General features: G+C 36.0%; 1 protein-coding gene across 1 annotated transcript in view; it reads right to left on the bottom strand.

Moving 5' to 3' along the window:
• The window catches only part of c12.2 (von Willebrand factor A domain-containing protein c12.2), a 574,487-nt gene that overhangs the window by 82,713 nt on the left and 472,615 nt on the right, over positions 1-19,159 (bottom strand). The window contains exon 32 of the mRNA XM_090380213.1: positions 18,883-19,018. Coding sequence (XP_090236339.1) covers positions 18,883-19,018 — 136 coding nt within the window. The remainder of the gene's footprint in view (positions 1-18,882; positions 19,019-19,159) is intronic.

Raw genomic sequence — 19,159 nt, 5'->3', positions numbered from 1 at the left:
AGACTATAAATGTAAAGATATACTTATTAAGTACAGATTTAGACTTTATTATGTTACCAATTAAAAAATTAAATTATACGTGAAAATAGGAAGAATATTTTCCACACGTTAGCAAAATAAAAATAAATTTACAATTATGTGCATAGCTTAATTAATATGTACATACTAACTAGTTGACATTTCTGTTCACTGACATTTGTGGGTGGGGGTTAAAATTTAAAACAGTAAAAAAAAAAGATAGGCAATCAATAACAAAGAACACGGCGCGCGCGCACACACACACACACACGCACGCGCACACATCGCAAGTAACACAATACTCACAAGTGAGAACGGAGTAACAAGTTATGAAGCGTAAAAAATAGGAATGAAGAGCAGATTATGAAATTTAATTTTTTTTTATATGACTGAAGCACTAACAGAAAAGACCAATAAACAGGGGACTGCTAACTGTTTTATGGTTGTGACCTCCAAAAATCCGACCGAACCACGTGGTCTGGTCGGAGACAATCGTAGGGTAATCTGAAGTGCTGTGGTTTCCTGCCCCGATTAAACGGCATGTCCCAATTAAGCGAAGTAAACCCTGGCTATCTTCTCGATTGGGTTCTGTTCTTTAAGATTTGTCCCAAATAAACGACTGTCCCGATTAACCGGTGGCCCAAATAACCAGAATTATTGGGCCACATATATCATAATAGGTATTCTTAGCGATCTACTCAGAGACAATAAAAACAAGTTTTGAGTTCCTGAGAGAAAAAGAACTGCCATAAATAATCATTTGCTGCTCAACAGTGATAGAATATTTATATCAAGAATCAATGGCAAATATTCTAACAATTATAATATGATATTGAATATTTAACCGCAGGGGCTCAACATCTGGTGAGTATGGGCTTGGCACACCCAGGGTCCTGAGCTGGATATTATCATTCTTCTCTTTCTTGGTGATTCTCTTCTCTCTCAGGGTAACTCACTTTTTTTTTTTTGGCTGGTGTAGCATAACCTGCAGGCTTCCTTGCACCAATATGGCTAATAATAATTTGAATTGATGATGATATTCTATTAATCAATACAATATTACTGGTAGAATGTTCATCATGGAATCATCTGTTGTTCAATATTGATAGAATATTTGTATTTCATGTGCAAAGAGTAAAGATATTGGTTTCAAAGGTATAAGTACTAAATATTTTGAAGAAATACTTCTTTTGAAAAAATAAAATAACTACTTTATACATTATTACAGTATAAATATAGAAACAGATTTTTTTTTGGTAGTTGTTGACTTCTGTGGCCATAATGCACCTCTCAAGGTTTTTGCAGTACTTTGATCCAAGCCCGAGGTGGGAATCGAACCCGCAACCTTTGGGTTACCAGGCAGGCACTTTACCCACCCGGCTAGCCTGGTCGGCTTAGAAACAGAACACATAGATGAAACATAACAGGAAACTCAGGTTAAAAAGAATCTAATATTTGTTCAAATGCTATTATCATTAAAGACCATAAAAAAACCTTCCATATTCATGAAAGTAAAGGTTTGCAAAAATTTAAAACATCAAATTCATAATCAAACAGAATGCATCAAATAGTATGCTTGGAATTATTCCGTAACAATACATTTTGTATTACATTTAATACATTGAGAATCTCCTACATCTCACCTTTCATTACCATCCTCTGAGTCACTGTCCTGTCTATTTTCTGACCAGTGGCAGAATCACAGTCACTACCTCTGATACTGTTGGCTTAAACATCATCTCCATCTTCAGAATTTAGTTCATCATTTTATGCATTCATTTTAGAATACATTCAAACACCCTAAACTCCAAATTAAAACCCTGACAAGATCAGAGGAAAATAACAGCATGATTGCAAAACAAAACAAGAAAGATGCAACCTGAAATTGAAAGTGGAATTATAATGCAATCAGCCACATGGATGACTATTGTACCTCAAGGCCAATTTTCACACTAATTACTCTGCTGACTGACTGCCAATTGACCTTGATGCACACAGAAACTATAAATTAATTTAAGACACTGAAAAGTTACTGAGAGCCTAATCCCTGCAAGTGCAAGTAACATTTACTAGCAACAATTTAAAATTTTATGGATTGAAGGGTTAATTTACTGAAAGATTAATCATAGATTCTATAATTTTTACTGCTACAGATGTCAGACTTACAAGTCTTCAGTTACATGGTTCACTGCTGTTTGGGATTGATCCATTATTTGCACAATTCCAAGCTTCTGGAACTTCACCCTAGTCCAAGGATGCCTCAATTATTACAGATAAGGATTTTGTGACTTCTTACAGTATAACTGGATAGATACATCAGCTCCTTGGCATTTTCTTCACTTTTATACCCAATAACTTCTCCTCCATAGCTTTATTTCCTTCACTTAACAGTTTCATTCAGTGCTGAATAATTGTTAGCTGAACTAACATTATATTCTCTCTCAAAAACTACATTCTTATGTGAATATGCTGTAAATACAAGGAAAATGTTCAACTCATCGAGATGTAATCCTTAATATTGATATAGTGGCTGATTAGTGGGGAAAATCTTGATAGTCATTTATACTGATATTGCTCCCCCCCCAAGTAGATACCAATTTCATTAATTCTTGGGTAAAATTTTTTAATTATTGCTCTAAAAACTAAAACAACAATAAGAGCAAGTGATATCCTTTCAGTAGATGATGCCGCCAAAATGCAACAGCTGCTGTGGTTGATAGTGTCACACAAAACATTTCTCTGGTCTTGTCTGCTGGTGCTAGAGTAGTGTTCCAACAACTGGATATTCCATGGGTAAAGGTGCACGAAGTGCTTCAATCCCTGCTGGAATAGTTTTTATTACAAAATCTCTATGTTGTACAAGTTTACTCCACATGATCCTCAACCACACACTCACTACACTCTACAGTTTCAAGAGGGGATGGGGTAGATGACACATCGACTTAAAAACATTACGAACCAACGAAGCTCATTTCCAGCATTAGCATCATGAATACCCATAATTTACAGGTGTAAGTTTCACCTTTACATATTATCCGTGAAGTTCCTTTCCAATGTCCACTTATAGGCACAGTCCATAAAATGGATTACTGTAATGTTCACAATTAGAGAAACGATACTGTTACCTGCTCTGACACCAGAAAAGATCTCCTATCTGCCCTTCAAGAAAGAAAGGCTGATTGGATAGCATCACCACTCATTGCTCAAATATGTAAAACACTGCTTTGAGCCACATTTGATAACAATGCATTGCCTGGCATGTTTCAATACTTGCAACCTTGCTATTCAGATCCAATTCCATGTGATATTTTGTCTGAGATTAGGAAAAAGGCCTTAGGTGTCAGGAAACATTTAAGAAGTCTTGTAATGATTAACAGACACAAGAAATAAAATCAAAATTTTAGTAATATATAATATTTACATAAGCAAGAATGAACCACAAAATGGAGTAAAAGTAAATACAAATAAAGTAAGGATAAAACTGATAAGATCAATGAATAAAAGCCTTAAAAGAAAATAAGTAACTTGTGAAGCAGAGTACCCCTTTATCAGCTTAAAAGAATGTGTCATGCAAAATACCCTAAAAGCTATTTATTTAATTTTAAATCTTTTATTCATTGATCTTATCAGTTTTATCCTTATTTTATTTGTATTTAATTTTATTCTATTTTTTTAAATTCTTGTTTATTTCTTGCTATCGAGGCAGTATTAGGTGGGTCGGAAAACTGCTAGCTTGGGGGGATACAAGGACTAATAAATTAACAGTAGCCGCTGGCAGAGGTGAAAGTGATTCTTGCACTGCTTCTATTGGAATGAGCAGCAGCCAGGAAAACAAGATGCAGGGGATTTCAGAGACTGCTGGGAGTCATTGCGGTACAAGTAAACACATGGGTTGTGTTAGGGTAGCTAAGAATAGGAACAGGTGCATGTATACTTGTGTATACACCAATGCTAAGAGTTTGGTAAATAAATTTGATGAATTTGAGGTGTTAGTCAAAACATCAAAGGCATATATTGCTGGGATATCAGAGACATGGTGTCATGCAGAACTGGAATTTGGGGAGTACAATGTGTACAGGAAGGATAGACAGGATAGGAATGGAGGAGGGGCTATGCTATTAGTTAAGAAACACATAAATTCCAAGGAAGTGCAGCTAGTCGAACATCGCTGAACAGTGCAGTGTTGAGTCAGTTTGGTGTGACATAAGCACTGGAAGATCAAAATTGAGGGGAGGAGTGTGTTATAGGCTTAATGACTGTAATGAGTATAATAAAAAACTTTATAGGGAAATAGCGTGGGCCAGTAAATCAGAGAGTCTTATAATGGAGGATTTTAATTTCCCGGATATTGACTGGAATTTGTGGGTTGGTCATTCTCACACTAGCAAGGCTTTTGTGAATTTATTGGATTATTGTTTCTACATCAGCATGTTCAGGAGGCAACTAGAGGGAATAATACTCTTGATCTGATTATCAGTAGTGATTCTTCATGCATTAAGAATTTTAAGATAAAGGAGCCACAAGGTGGCAGTGATCACAGTCTGCTGAAGTGGGATTTACTCAAAGAGGTAACTACCATCAGGGATAAAGGGAAGGGTTTTTGCTTTCATAAAGGTGACTACGGTGGTCTGAGACAGTATTTAAATTCTATATGGTGGGACCAACTGATGATGTTACCAACAGCAAATTCAAAATGGGAAGCATTCAAAGAATTAACCTTGGAAGCTACTAGGCTTTACATACCAACTAAGAAATATTGTTCAAGATTTAGGCCTAAATGGATGTCAGACAAACTAATGAGACATGTGGCAGAGAAGAAAAATGCTTTTTTTTTTTTTTTTTTTTGTTAGTTGTTGGCGCTTTAGCTTCTGTGGCCATAATGCACCTCCCAAAGTTTTTGCATTTTACTTTGATCCAAGCCCGAGGCGGGATCCGAACCCGCGATCTTTGGGTTGCCAAGCAGGCACTTTACCCACCTGGCTAGCCCGGTCGGCGAAGAAAAATGCATGGTATACATATAAATTAATGGATGACACGGAAGCCAATTATAGATATAAGTTGGTCTGTAACCAAGGCACAAAGGAGATTAGGCAGGCAAAGGCAGATTATGAGAAATCTTTGGCAAAGGATGCAAAAAAAAAAAAAAAAACAGCAAAGAATTCTTTACCTATGTAAACTCTAAAAGGAAAGGGATGAATCAGATGGTCAACTAGATACTGATGGTTCAACTGTTGATGATCCTGCTCAGGTGGCTAACAGACTAAATGAATATTTTGCATCTGCATTCACACATGAGGAGTTACTCAAGGAGGGGAATGCCAGGGGTGAAATAAACTCTGGCAGAGAGCTAGATGATTTTGTAATAACTGAGAGGAAAGTGGAGGAGAAATTGTTGAAGATAAACATAAAAAAGGCACCCGGGGTGGATGAGATCTATCCAGTTATATTAAAGGAGGCAGCAAACTAAGTAAGCAAACCCTTAGCTATAATTATGAAAGCTTCCTTGAACTCAGGGGAGGTACCCATGGACTGCAGATGTGCAAATGTGACCCCAATTCACAAAGGAGGATCAAAGGGTGAAACGAGTAATTATAAACCTGTTAGTTTAACCTCTGTTGCAGGGAAATTAATGGAGGCACTGGTTAAAGAGGCACTGCAGGATCACCTAGAGAAGACTTCAGTTATAGCTCGGACACAGTATGTTTTGTTAAGGGAAAGATGTGTCTGACAAATTTGATTGGATACTATGATGTGGTCACAAAGGAAACGCATGCAGGGAATAACTTTGATAATATATATTTGGATTTTAGACAGGCTTTTGATACTGTTGCACAAACTGGACAGTGTGGCACTGGAGGCAAATTGCTGCTATGGATAAAGCGAAGGTTGAGAGGGAGAAGACAGAGTGGTAATCAATGGACACTGCTCTTCGTAGACTAATGTTATTAGTGGAGTCCCTCAGGGTTCAGTGTTGGGTCCATTGTTGTTTTCTGTATTTATAAATGATATTGATGATGGTATAACAGGCTTAATATCCATGTTTGCAGACTACACGAAGGTTGGCAGGGTTGTTAAGAACACTAATGACAGTATGCTGCTGCTGCAACAGGATCTTCTAGAAAAGTTGAGCAGATGGGCTCAGAGGTGGCAAATGAAGTTTAACATTGACAAATGTAAAGTACTACATATGGGTAGCAGTAACCCCAGAATAACGTATCAACTTTGTGGTACTACACTGACAGTGGTAGAGAATGAAAAGGAACTGGGGGTAATTGTGCAGGCAGATATGAAGTTTTCTGTGCAGTGCAGACGGTCTGCAAGAGTAGCTCATGGTGTCTTGTCAATGATATACAGGAATTTTTCTAGCAGAGATAAGGAGGTGATTATCCTCTTGTATAAGGCAATGGTCAGGCCACACATTGAGGTATACAGGTCTGGAGGCCTAATTTTTAGAAGGATGTAGAGCAATTGGAACGAGTACAGAGAAGGGCAACAAGATTAGTGAATGGAACGAAGGGTTGCTCTTACAAAGAAAGGCTTAAGTTTTGCAGATTATAGTGTCTGGAGACTAGGCACCTGCGAGGTGATCTGATTGAGGTGTATAAAACATTGAATGGTTCGAGCATGCTAAATACTGATGGGATTCTTCCTCTTGCTCAGAATAATCACCTGAGAGGGCATAAATTCAAATTGAGGAAAGACAGTTGTAGGATAGATGTGCGGAAGTTTGCCTTTAGCCAGCGGGTAGTTGATTGGTGAAACAGACTTCCATAATCTCCATGCACAAGTACATGGTGAGTGACCACCCAGGTGTGAACCAACGTAAGCAGGGATCGAGGTGTGGCACCCACACCACATGGAGGAATGCCGCCCTCTCTATGTTTCCAGGCACTACTAGGTGGTAGATGACTCTCATCAACCGGTGCAATACCACCACTTTGCTTATTGGAGGCTTGAAGTGGTGGAACCCATGTTTAGTCTCTAGAGCTAACTTCCGGTCAACCCTTCCCTATCTCTTCCATCATGCAGTATGATTGATGACTTTTGAGGTTATGATGAACATTGTGGTGAGATCCAATTTTCCTCACATTTTGAGGGTACAGCTCTAAAATGATTTTCGCAGGCCGGCCACTAGTTAGTGCACCGGACTGAACCTATTGGTAACTCTCTAGAAGGCTTCCGGATCAGCTAGTGTATAATCTTGCTACCTCTACGTTGCCAGATAGTGACTGGAGGGAGTCCGAGTAGTGTGTATGTGGGGAGCATTGTCAAGGCCACGTTATGTCAAGGATCTGGTATATTCTTACCATGTGTACGCCATATACAAAAATTTCATTACTTCATACAGCATGTCCCATCAACTTTTTCTTACTATTGAATACACCATGAATTATCAAACTAATAGAGCAAGCTTATCTGCGAAAAGATCTAAACCTCCCAAGCACTTTCTAATTCATTTCACAAATATACGTGGTCTCAATTCTAATCTTAACGATGTTCATTTCCACTTGCAGTCTGCCAAACCCCATGTACTTTTTCTGACAGAATCTCAGTTATCGGTTGATTCAACTACTGCTCATTTCAGATGCCCAAATTATTCGCTGTATGATTCCTTTCCCCTCAAAGGTGGTACTTGTGCATATGTCCGTTCTGATATTCCCTGTCAGAGACTTGGCAATTTCGAATCTACTCTCTTTGATCTTCTCTGGCTTAAAATCTCTATATCTCATTGGGTAAAATTCATCTGTTGTCTCTACCGTTCTCCCAACTCCACTAATCACTTGGAGCTTTTTGACTTCCTCTCTTCGCAACTTGACTTTCTCCAGTCCAACTTTTCTAACAGTGAGGTAATTTTCCTTGGTGATTTTAATGTTCACAACTCCACCTGGCTTCCGTTTTCTAGTCACACCGACCCAGCTGGTCGAGATGCTGAGGCTTTTGCAATTACTAATGAGTTTGCACAGATTGTTCATTTACTTACAAGGATACCGGGACAATCCTAATCATACAGCCAATACTCTTGATCTTTTTCTCACAAACAACTCTTCTAAGTACATGGTCGAAGTGAGAGGTCCTTTAGGCACTTCAGATCACAACTTGGTGATTGTCTCTTCTCCAATGGAGCCGTTATCTCATGGTTATTCCCAACCTCGTGCTGTTTGGCATTACAAGAATGCAAAATGGGATGACCTGCGAGATTTCTTTTCTTCTTTTCCTTGGTCAGATTACTGTTTCAAAACTTGTGATGTCAAAGTTTGTTCAGATCGTGTCAGTGAAATTATTCTTGTAGAAATGGAATCCTTTATTCCACACTCCACTTCGAAATCTCGTCCTTTATCTAAACCTTGGTTTTCCAATAAATGTGCTAAGGCTGTTCAAGAGAAGAATGTTCCATATCGTAATTGGCTTGTTTCTAATTCTTCAGTTTCATTTTCTGCCTACACCAAAGCTCGCAACAATTGTAAAGCAGTTATTAATCAGTCCAAACTAGAGTTTGAACAGGCTAAGGGTAGAAAATTTGCTTCTTGCCCTAATGGTAGCCGAGTATTCTGGTCCCTTGCCAAAGCTATTGGCCGCAACTTTTGCCCATCTCTGCTACCACCTCTGTCCAAACCAGATGGTTCTGTTGTCACTTCAGCCAAGGATAAAGCTGACCTGCTAGCATCCCATTTTTCTTCCAACACATGTATTAATATTAATGATCTTGGTAAAACACACTTCCCACCATTTGAAACATGCTCCATTCAATGCCTGCTGCGCGCTTCCGTCAAAAGGATGTCAGAAGGATTTTGACGAATATGCTAAGAAAGCTCCAGGTCCCGATTGTATTTCTCCACTTGTTCTCAAAATCTGTGCTCCTGAACTTACTCCTATTCTTTGCCGCCTTTTTTCACTTTCTTATTCCAAAGGTGTGTTTCCTTCTGCTTGGAAATTTGTCCATATCCAGCCAGTTCCTAAAAAGGGTGACAAATCCCTCCCATCCAATTATCGTCCCATTGCAATTACTTCTACTCTTTCTAAAGTAATGGAGAAATCAATCAACCGCCAACTCTTAAACAACCTAGAAACCTTTCGTCTGATCAATGATTGTTAGTATGGATTCCGTCAATGTCGATCCACTGGTGATGTTCTGGCTTATGTTACCCATTTATGGACTAATTCAATGGAAAGGTTTGGTGAAACACAAGTAGTTGCTCATGACATCTCAAAGGCTTTCGATCGTGTTTGGCATAGAGGTCTTCTAAACAAGCTTCCATCTTATGGTTTACCAACTGTTTTTAGTAATTGATTATCCAGTTTTCTTTCTGATCGCTCACTGAGGGTGATGGTAGATGGCTCTCTGTCTTCTAACTTCTCCACTAATGCCGGTGTCCCCCAAGTTTCTTCAGTATAAAGAAGATCATTATATTAATGATCTTCTTCCATTGACTGGAAATCCTATCCATAGTTTTGCCGATGATAGCACATTGCATTCCAGTTTCCAATTTGAGAAACCTTGCCCTGTTCAATCAGCTTCCGCTTCCCGAAAATCTGCTACCAATTCCTTAAATGCCGATCTTCACGTAATTCTCCAGTGGGGCAAAGACAACTTAGTTGATTTCAACCCTTCTAAAACCCAGTCTTGTCTTATATCTCGCAAAAAGGATTCTTCTGCTCCTATGCTTATCTTTAGTGACACTCCAATTTCTAGGCAAAATTATATATCTCTTTTGGGGATTACCCTGACTTCTAATCTCTCTTGGCACAAGCAAATTACAAATATTGCTTCCTCTGCCTCTAAAAAACTTGGTTTTCTCTTTTGCTCCCGGCGTTACTTTTCTTTCAAACAGCTGCTCACTCTGTATAAATCGCAAATCTGCCCTGTCACGGAATATTGTTCCCACATCTGGGGTGGTGCCCCCAAAAACTCTCTCAGGCTTCTCGATTCCATTCAGAAGAGGGCAGTTAGGTTAATTAATGATTCATCTCTAACAGAGTCTCTCCACTCGCTGTCTCATAGACGTACTGTTTCTGCTGCATGCCTCTTCTACAGATACTTCCATGGGCACTGTTCTTCTGAATTGGCTTCTATAATTCCCACTCTCTCTTTCAAAACAGTCCGAACACATGCCGCCTCCAGCCAACATCCATTTATGGTGCAACTTCAAACTCACAGAACCAACTTTTCATCTTCCTCGTTTATTCATTCAACTGCCGTTTTATGGAACAACCTTCCTTCATATGTATTTCCTGAAAATTACAGTCTACAGAAGTTCAAGTCCAATGTCAATGAATATCTTCTTTTGTCGTCTCAACCTCCAACCCAAGCATGGTACTAAGTACCATAGGTTCTAATACCTCTCGTGTTTGGGGTTTACATAAAAAAAAAAAAAAAAAAAAAATTTGTTGTGGAAGTTGATAGCTTAAATAAATTTAAGGCTGGGCTGGACAGGTATTTGAAATGAACAGAGGGGTAAAATGAGAGTGGGTTTTTTTTTGCCTGATGCTGCATAAGCTTGCTTTCTTGCATCATATGCCTCTACCAATGCTAATGCTAATATAAATATCATATTTTACTAAAAGTTTGATTTTAATTCTTGTATGCCAGTCATTACAAGAATTCTTCCACATTTGGTATGAAGTTAATTTGAGAACAGAATTTATCAGGGCAATATTCAGTCTCTGGCTAACCTGAAGGAAAGCATCACAAGGAAACATGCTTTATGATGATCAACTATTAACTTGCCCACTGATTAATTTAAGAAACCTTTGAATCACTTTTCCTGAAATTGTTGCAGAGGAAAATGTAAATCTTCACTGCAATAAAAAAAAAAAAAAAAAAAAAAATTAGTAACAAGCTAATACTTCCTGCAATAAGGACTAAGCAGAAGAAATAATGGAATTATATGAACTGTAATATATATTTTAGAATAATGCTTCTGTTGGATACTAAAGCTAAATCACATTTAAGATCCCAAAACAATGCAGTATGGCACATCAAAGCTTGGGACAATGCTCACTAAACTGAAGCCACATAGTAAACATGAAAGATTAAATCCTAACAACTTGACAGAAGGGATTGCACGTAGCCTGTAAAGAAATTAGAGGCAAAAAAAATATATATAAAAAATAAAAACGTTAAGAGGGTGCTACAGCAGGAACTGTCAACAAATTGCAGCATCAAAGCTCCATGACTATTGTGGTGGCAAAAAAACAAAACTTAGCATTCTTTGTTATTATATGTAAGAAAGTGAATTTCTCTACAGTACAACTGTTATTTTACTCAAATGATTAAATTAACATGCTGGTTGATTATGATTCACAAACATCTACCACAGCTAAACTAAGATTCTTAACATTTTAAATAAAAGAATTTTGAAAATTCTGTAAAATATAAGTGTGTCTGACTAAAAGTACAGGTCTCTTGTTCAAATACCTTGAACTAATTTCAGTTTAAACAAGTTCAAATATTCTGAACTCATTTAAATTATAATAACATATTCTGGGGTCTTGAACTTTAGAGAATGTTCTGTGTGATTTTATAGGCAATGCGTAATATTTTATAGGCAATGCGTAATATTTTATAGGCAATCTACTTGCATAAAATTTGTGAATGTGTCTGATTGAAAAAAAAATAATAATAAATAAAGCATTTAAAAATAAAGAATACTAAATGTATTTTAATGCATTATAATGTAATAAAAGTAAATGCATAAAATGGGACAATTTATTTTATTATTATAGTATAGTGTATTATGGACACAGTGTGGTATGCTGTGATATGATGTATTATAGTGTTATTTATTTTATTATTAGTGTACTTGAGTAGTGTAAGTAGTTGCTGGCATGAATTTTGCATGATGAAATCACTGTCACAAAAAATACTTGGCTTCGATGCCAGCTGTCATGGAAAGAAACAATCAGAATGAAGTTATAAATTTTAATTACCATGGAATGTTTGTCCTAGAAGGACTTTTTTTATGGCCAGGAAACATATACATTGAACTCTGGCTCAGGGTGATGTAAGGTATCAAATTACTTCATGAAAACAAAACATGAAATTTCTGTGTCCATTTTAAATTACAAATACACTTAATCATAACAGATTGTTTTTTGGAAAAGTGTATTTTTGTAACGTCTTCTTGAAAACATATTTGATCTGTAACAAAATTTCCATTGACTCTTACAGCATAAACACCAAAAATTGGTTTTAATTATTAAAAAAAAAAAAAAAAGTGATTACTTTGTGTTGCATGCAAAGAAAAAGAAAAGTGCATGCTACTCAAAAAAGTTTTTTTCAAAAAAGACGTTGTTATAGAAACTGTCTCAGATGTGCACTAGATCTGGTAACAAAATCTCAAGAAAAATTATATCCTGGCAACACATTTTTAAACTGTCAAATAAACTTGCACCTCTCCAACTGTACACATAAAAGTCAAAAAGTGCATGCTTTTCTTAAGAGCATTGTTTTTTGCAATTTGCATTATTATAATATCTTTCCATGATATGCACTTGACCTAATAGCAAAATTTCGAAGAAAATTATCTATTTGCAGCTGCATTAAAAACTTTACAAAAATTGTGCCAAACAGAAATCTTCAGACCACTGACATTTCACATAAAGAAAATAGTAATCACTACTCATAACAGATTAATTTTTAAACATTATTTCATACACCTTCTTTCATGTTTACTTGATCTAGCAGCAAAACTTCGAGGGAAAAAAAAATCTAAACAATTTCTCTTCCAAGAAAGTAAAGAGAAATTGTTGAAGTTCAATGTAAATAAGGTAGCTGGGGTGGATGGGATTCAACCAATTATATTAAGAGAGGCAGCAAAAGAGGTCAACAAACCTTTACCAATAATTATGAAAGCAACACTGAATTCAGCAAAAGTACCTAAAGAATTGAGATATGTGAATGTATGCTTACTTCACAGATGAGAACCAAAGGGTGAAGTGAGTAATTACACTTGACTTCTGTTCCAGGGAAAATAATTGCGTCGCTGATTAAAGAAGTAATGCAGGACCACCTAGACAGGAATGCAGTTGACAGTGTAGACACTGTAGTCACAGCATGAATTGTTAAGTAGCGATCCTGTCTGACCAAATGAATGAATAGGCTTTCTTGCACTATAGGGCAAATAATAATAAATAATAATAATACTATGATGCAGTAACAAAGGAACTGGATGCAAAAAATAATTCTGATATCATCTATTTAGATTTCACGAAACTTTTCATCATTTGCAAATAAAAGGTGCTGCACAAATTAGAGCAGTGGGACATTAAGAGCATGTTACTGCTATGGATAAAAGGATGGCTGAATGGAAAAAGAAAGAGAGGTTATTAAGGGACACTGCTCATCACGGACCAATGTTATTAGCAGAGTCCTTCATGGTTCAACACTGGACCCTTTATTGTTTTCAATATTTATTAATGATATTGATGAAGACAATAAAGGTTAATTTCAAAGTTTTCAGCTGATGATATGAAGGTTAGAAGGGTGGTTAATGACAGAGTATGATTCTTCAAATAAGACAGAAAAATTAGCCAGATGGGCAGAGAAGTGTCAAATGAAGTTTAAAATTGAAAAATGCAAGGTACTGCATATGGGAAGGAGTAATCCCAGAATAACATAACTGGGTGATATTACTCTCCAGGTAGCAGAGGGAAAAAATGAGTTGGAGGTAATTGTGCAGTCTGACATGAAGTTCTCTGTTAGGCTGCCAAGACAGCACATGAGGTTTTGTCTATGATGCAGAGTAATTTTTCTAGCAATGGCTAAGCCACATCTTAAAAATACTGTATACAGGTTTAGGAGCCTCATTTTAGGGTATATATATCAGTCGGAATGGGTGGGGGTGTAGAGAAGGGCAAAAAGATTAGTCAATAGACCAAAAGAGTACTCTTACTAAGAAAAAGGCTTCAGTTATGTAAATTGCAGTCTCTAGAAACTAAGCACCTGTGAGGAGATCTGATCGAGGCGTTTAAGGCTTTAAAACAACTGAGCAAACTAAACGTTGATGACATTCTTCCTCTTGATCACACAACACACAGTTGAGGGAGGGACAAAATTTAAACTGAAGAAGGATGGTGGCAGTTGATTACTAGTGTTGTGGAAATGGGTAATTTCAATACATTTAAGGAATGACTAGAAAAATTTAAGGAAGAACCAGACTTGTTTTCTTGCATCATATGCCTAAAATTATATCTGCTGGCAGCTGATTTACAGATTGACCAAAAGTGACGTCAACAGAAAACTTCGACCCTACACTGTACACAAATGAAAAAGTGTGTACTGGTGGGGATGTCAGGAAAGTTGGCTGAGACCGCCTACTACAATTAATAAATAATAAAAAAATAATAAAAAAAATGTTTATGCTGCTCATAACTATTTTAAGTATATACCTAAAGACACCTTGAATGCAGACTTTTAGTGGTAGTAAAATTTAGTGGCAAAATGCCTCCAAACTCTGATGTCAAATCAGAATAAAGCTCTAGAATTTTATTATGTGTTCTATAAAGTTATAATCTTGGTAATTAATTAATAAGAAGATAAGCATACAGGTAGTTTCTGACTTTACAAGTTAATTCGTTCCTGGCACGCACTTGTAAAGCAGGAATTTATTTCCCATAGAAGTAATGTTAAAAACAGGGGTCACATTCTCAACATTGAAATTTGACCATAGTAAAGGAACTCCCTGACTTACGTAAGGGTTGTGTTCCGTGGAATGCTACGTAAGCATTTAGGGAAATTATGCACTTGCAACTATGCGGGCTGAATTTGATAGAAGAAAAAAAAAAAAAAAATGTTCGACGAACATGTAATAGAATTATTAAATTTTTTTATCTCATGCTCAGGAAAAATTACAAAAAGAGAGAAGAGATAGGCATAACGTCAGCAAGTTTTACCTTTCAAGCATCGTTGCCAGAATTAACTCTCCAGCTGATAAGCACGCCACTGTGGAAGTTGAGGGCTGTGGAGATTTAGAAGGGGTTTTTCCCAAAACATTACAAAATTTTTCTGCAGCTGCAGAATTGGCACTGGTGACTTCACCGCATACTTTAATGTTTTGGAAACCTGCGCAATGCTTGAACCTATTAAACCACCCATTGCCTGCCACGAACTTGGCTTGGGGTTCACCGTAAAAAAAAAAGGTAAAGTGCAGCCATATCAACCCACTGCAGGATGGAAGCCTCCTCAACAATTCATGCTGAGGGAAATGGACCATAATCTGCCACGCTGGTCCATTGCGGGTTGGCAGATCGACCATATTCAGCAGTCAGGGGCTTGAACCCCGGTCTACTCAAAGAGCGTGTGCTACTGCACTCCCGCTCCCGACCACTCGGCTACGGAGGCCTGACTGGGGTTCACCGTATTTATCCTTAATATCTTCATAAATACTTCTTGCTTTTGGTTGAATGGCCATTGGACTCAGGGGCACTAGCTTCTGAATCTGATTTTCCATCCATATTAGCTTTTCAACCTTCGATATAGCACCTGAATGCTGTTTTGTGATCACTGTTGGGGCGGACTGGCCCCTGTGTGAAATACGTTGATCCTTGAACATGTTCTTTTATACACGCACTGTCCCTTAAAATAGTATTCATGGTTGAAGTAGCGAGATGTAATTCCGTGCAATAGATGACAAACTTTGTCCTGCTTCATACTTCTTAATTAATAATCTTCATTTCTAAATCAATTTGTTTTGCTTCCTAGCACTGCCAACACTTTCACTTTCCGTTGGTTGCTTTCCCTTCACCATTGTAATAAGTAAATAGGAATGAAGAGAAGATTCTGAAAATTTATTTGTTTTTTATATGATTGAAGATTTCAAAGGGAACACATTTCACCATAATAATATAAAAACCCACACAATTCCAGTTATCGGGATTATTGTGAATGTAATAAGATCGAGTTTACTACACGTTTATAATTAGATTTGCTAACAGAAAAGCCCAATAAACTGGAAAGGGCAAATTGTTTTTATTGTTTTATTGTAGTGACCTCCAGAAATGTATTTTAAAAAATATCACAAAGGCATTCAAAATTGATTCTTATAACGGGAACATATGATAACGACGAAAGCGTAGTGCAATTTCCATTATAAAAATGACCTTTTAGAGAGATAAATAGCTGTTATATGGTGAAAATTTCAACTTTCAAGGTCTTGGAACGAATTACCGAAAAAAAACAGGTGTTACTGGGTTCACATTACAATATTTTCACAATACCTCCATTTATTCCTATGGGATACAAAATACATTCCCACAATTTTTTTAAGTTTGCACCGGCTGGCAAAAACTTATGTAAAGTCGAATTGGCGTAAGTCAAGTATTACGTAAGTTGGGGAGTTCCTGTAATGGTAAACAACAGTTTATGCTTAAACAATGATTTATTATCCAAAAAAATGAAAACAGCCTTTAAAATCAAGCAAATTATAATAACAAAATTATTTATGTTAATTTTTAACTTCCTTAAAAATATTTTTCTTTATCCTTTAAAATTGTACATACTGTTGAAACACTTAGGGTAATATTCAGCACAAAGATCTTTAACAGTCATTCTGGCTGCATGTTTGCTTATGATCTCATATTTTGTTTCCAATGTTATTCCTCTTCAGTTTTTCTTTTTTATTAATATCATTCTCTGTAGTATTACTTCGTTTTGGCACACTGTACAGTGTTAATAAGGGGGATAAAATTGAAATAATACAAGACAGTGAAAATGAAGAGCAACGCAATCCCCCTTTGTAACATCAGTGAATCAGATTTAAATAAATAAATAATATAAAAAAAAACCTGCTTTATGTTTACATAATTCAGTGAGACGTACTTGTCTGCCTGAATGAACAAATGTATAAACAGTAGCACGGTATTGTATAGTTTCATATGTGATTTGAAATGAGATATTTATGAATGTTTAGCATTTATTTATTGCAATTAATGTTCATATTTTTGATTTTGTTGATACTTAGTAGCAGAAAAAAAGAACTCAAAAACCTGGGAACTCGTAAAGGGAAAACAGTCTGTATTTATTTTTCACTTTAGTTAATCACAGAAAAAGGAAAGAAAATTTCAATTAATTTTAAGGAAAAATAGAATGCATCTGAAATGCAATGCACTACGAACACTACCTAACTGGTAATGGAAGTATGTTATTGGATGTTTAGACATTACTTAATAAGAAAAAGTTCAATCAATATCACATGTTCAGCATATGTTTCATCGTTCCCTAGAAAGCTTTAAGATCAATCATAGCTTCCCATGCCCTCCTCCTGACCACAGAAATCTATTCATATAAATGAAAGTATATTTCGCATATTATACTAGAATGAAAAGTTGGATCGAAGCCAAATTTTCAACCTAGATTCTGTTGGTCCTTGGAAAAATATTAGATCCAGTTATGATTTCACAGCCCTCATCATTCCTCCCAATAAAAATTGGCATAAATGAAAGTATGTTTTTGTTATAATTGACAAGAAAAATGCAGACTGCTACTAAATTTTCAACATATACTCTGTTGGACCCCAAGATGGTACTAAGTTCAATTCCAATTTCTCAGCATTTCCTCCTGAGTCTCCTTTACAGAAGTAGTACTATAAATTTGGAATAGGATCTCTGATCCATTTCAAAATTTCAATGCTTATTTAGAATATTTCAGGAATATTTGTAACAAATTTTCATGCTAATGGGTTGACTTATTTTATCATAAATCACAAATTATTACTATTTGTTAACATGGCCTGAAATTTAACACAATGTGTACATTAACTTGTTTAATCTTTTCAGCAGTGAGTTTACTGCAGTTATGTGAAACTGTGAGTCCCTCACAGTGAATTTCTGTAGTCGTGAGTTTTAAGACTGTTACTGTTGTTTGGTTTTTAGGAGCATTAGCAACTAAGGCCATATTGCTCCGGGATATGCGGTGGCCATTCCCTGACCTTTCTGCATCCTCTGTATTTGGTGGTGACGGGCTCGAACCCCAGTCTAATCAAGAAGCATGTGCTATGCACTGCTGCTGCTCCTTCCCACCTGGCTACGGAGGCGCAGAGTTTTAAGAAGTGAATTATTTTTGTGAATTTTGAAATTACAAATGAAAACTTTGTACATAAATTATTTAAATATTAATGTTCTTCATTCAACATTATTGCCCAGTAATAAAGTAAAATTATTGTCAAAGATCAAATGAAAATTAAAAAAAAATTTTCATTAAAAAAAAATTGTAAAAAAAATCTATAAAAAAAATCTATAAAAAATTGTAAAACAATCAATAAATAAAACTGGTCTTTTTTTTTATGTTTATGTATTACTTGATTCAGTTTTTATCAAATTCTGTGCCTGAGTTCTACAGAAATTCTCCAATTTGAGCTTCTATAAGTCCACATCGGACAAATCTCAAATGTGAACCATATGCTGCCAACATATACCAGTAAACTTTCAAAACAATTTGTTCATTAAAGCAGCATAATGTATGAAGTGACCTTCATAATGTAGCTCTATTACACATTGCCTACAGCACACATATGGAAATCATAGATCTGTGTACATACCTCTGAAAAGGTTAAACCAGTATTAATTAGAAAAAAAGAATTTATGAAACATATATATATATATATATATATATATATATAGGAATATAACTTAATTATTTTTTATTTATTACAAAAAGTTCAGAAGGCTATTAACATTGTAGCATAATACAATGGCAAAATTCAATAAGTTGTGCTAATGTTTCTCTGAAATTTTTTATATCAGATTGCTCAAAAACAAAATTTTGGTTTAATAATGTTATCTGCTTATTAAACTTTGAATCTTTTATCTGTGTTAAAGAGCTAAGAGAATTAATAAATCTATTATTTTAAATGCTTATAAATAAGATACCATGCTGTCTGATTTCCTCAGGAACTGAACGTGGTTTCAAAATTTTCGCTAGTTGACTTCCTCCAGACAGTGATACAACTGGTGAAAGAGTGGTAGCATTTTCCTTTCGAGGAAATACGTATATTTCCATTTGTTTCTAAAGAGAAAGAGCAAAGAGAAACAAAGTAAATCATATTACAGCTTTGTTGCTGTAACCTAACAACTATTATTATTGTGGAGTTAAACACTTGTCAAATAACATGGCACTTAGCTTAAGTGACATAATATAAAATTCATT

This window comes from Mastigoproctus giganteus, chromosome 8 (genome assembly GCF_048544385.1).
Source record: "Mastigoproctus giganteus isolate SK-2022 chromosome 8, ASM4854438v1, whole genome shotgun sequence".
NCBI lineage: Eukaryota > Metazoa > Arthropoda > Arachnida > Uropygi > Thelyphonidae > Mastigoproctus > Mastigoproctus giganteus.
This window is presented reverse-complemented; position numbering and strand designations above follow the sequence as displayed.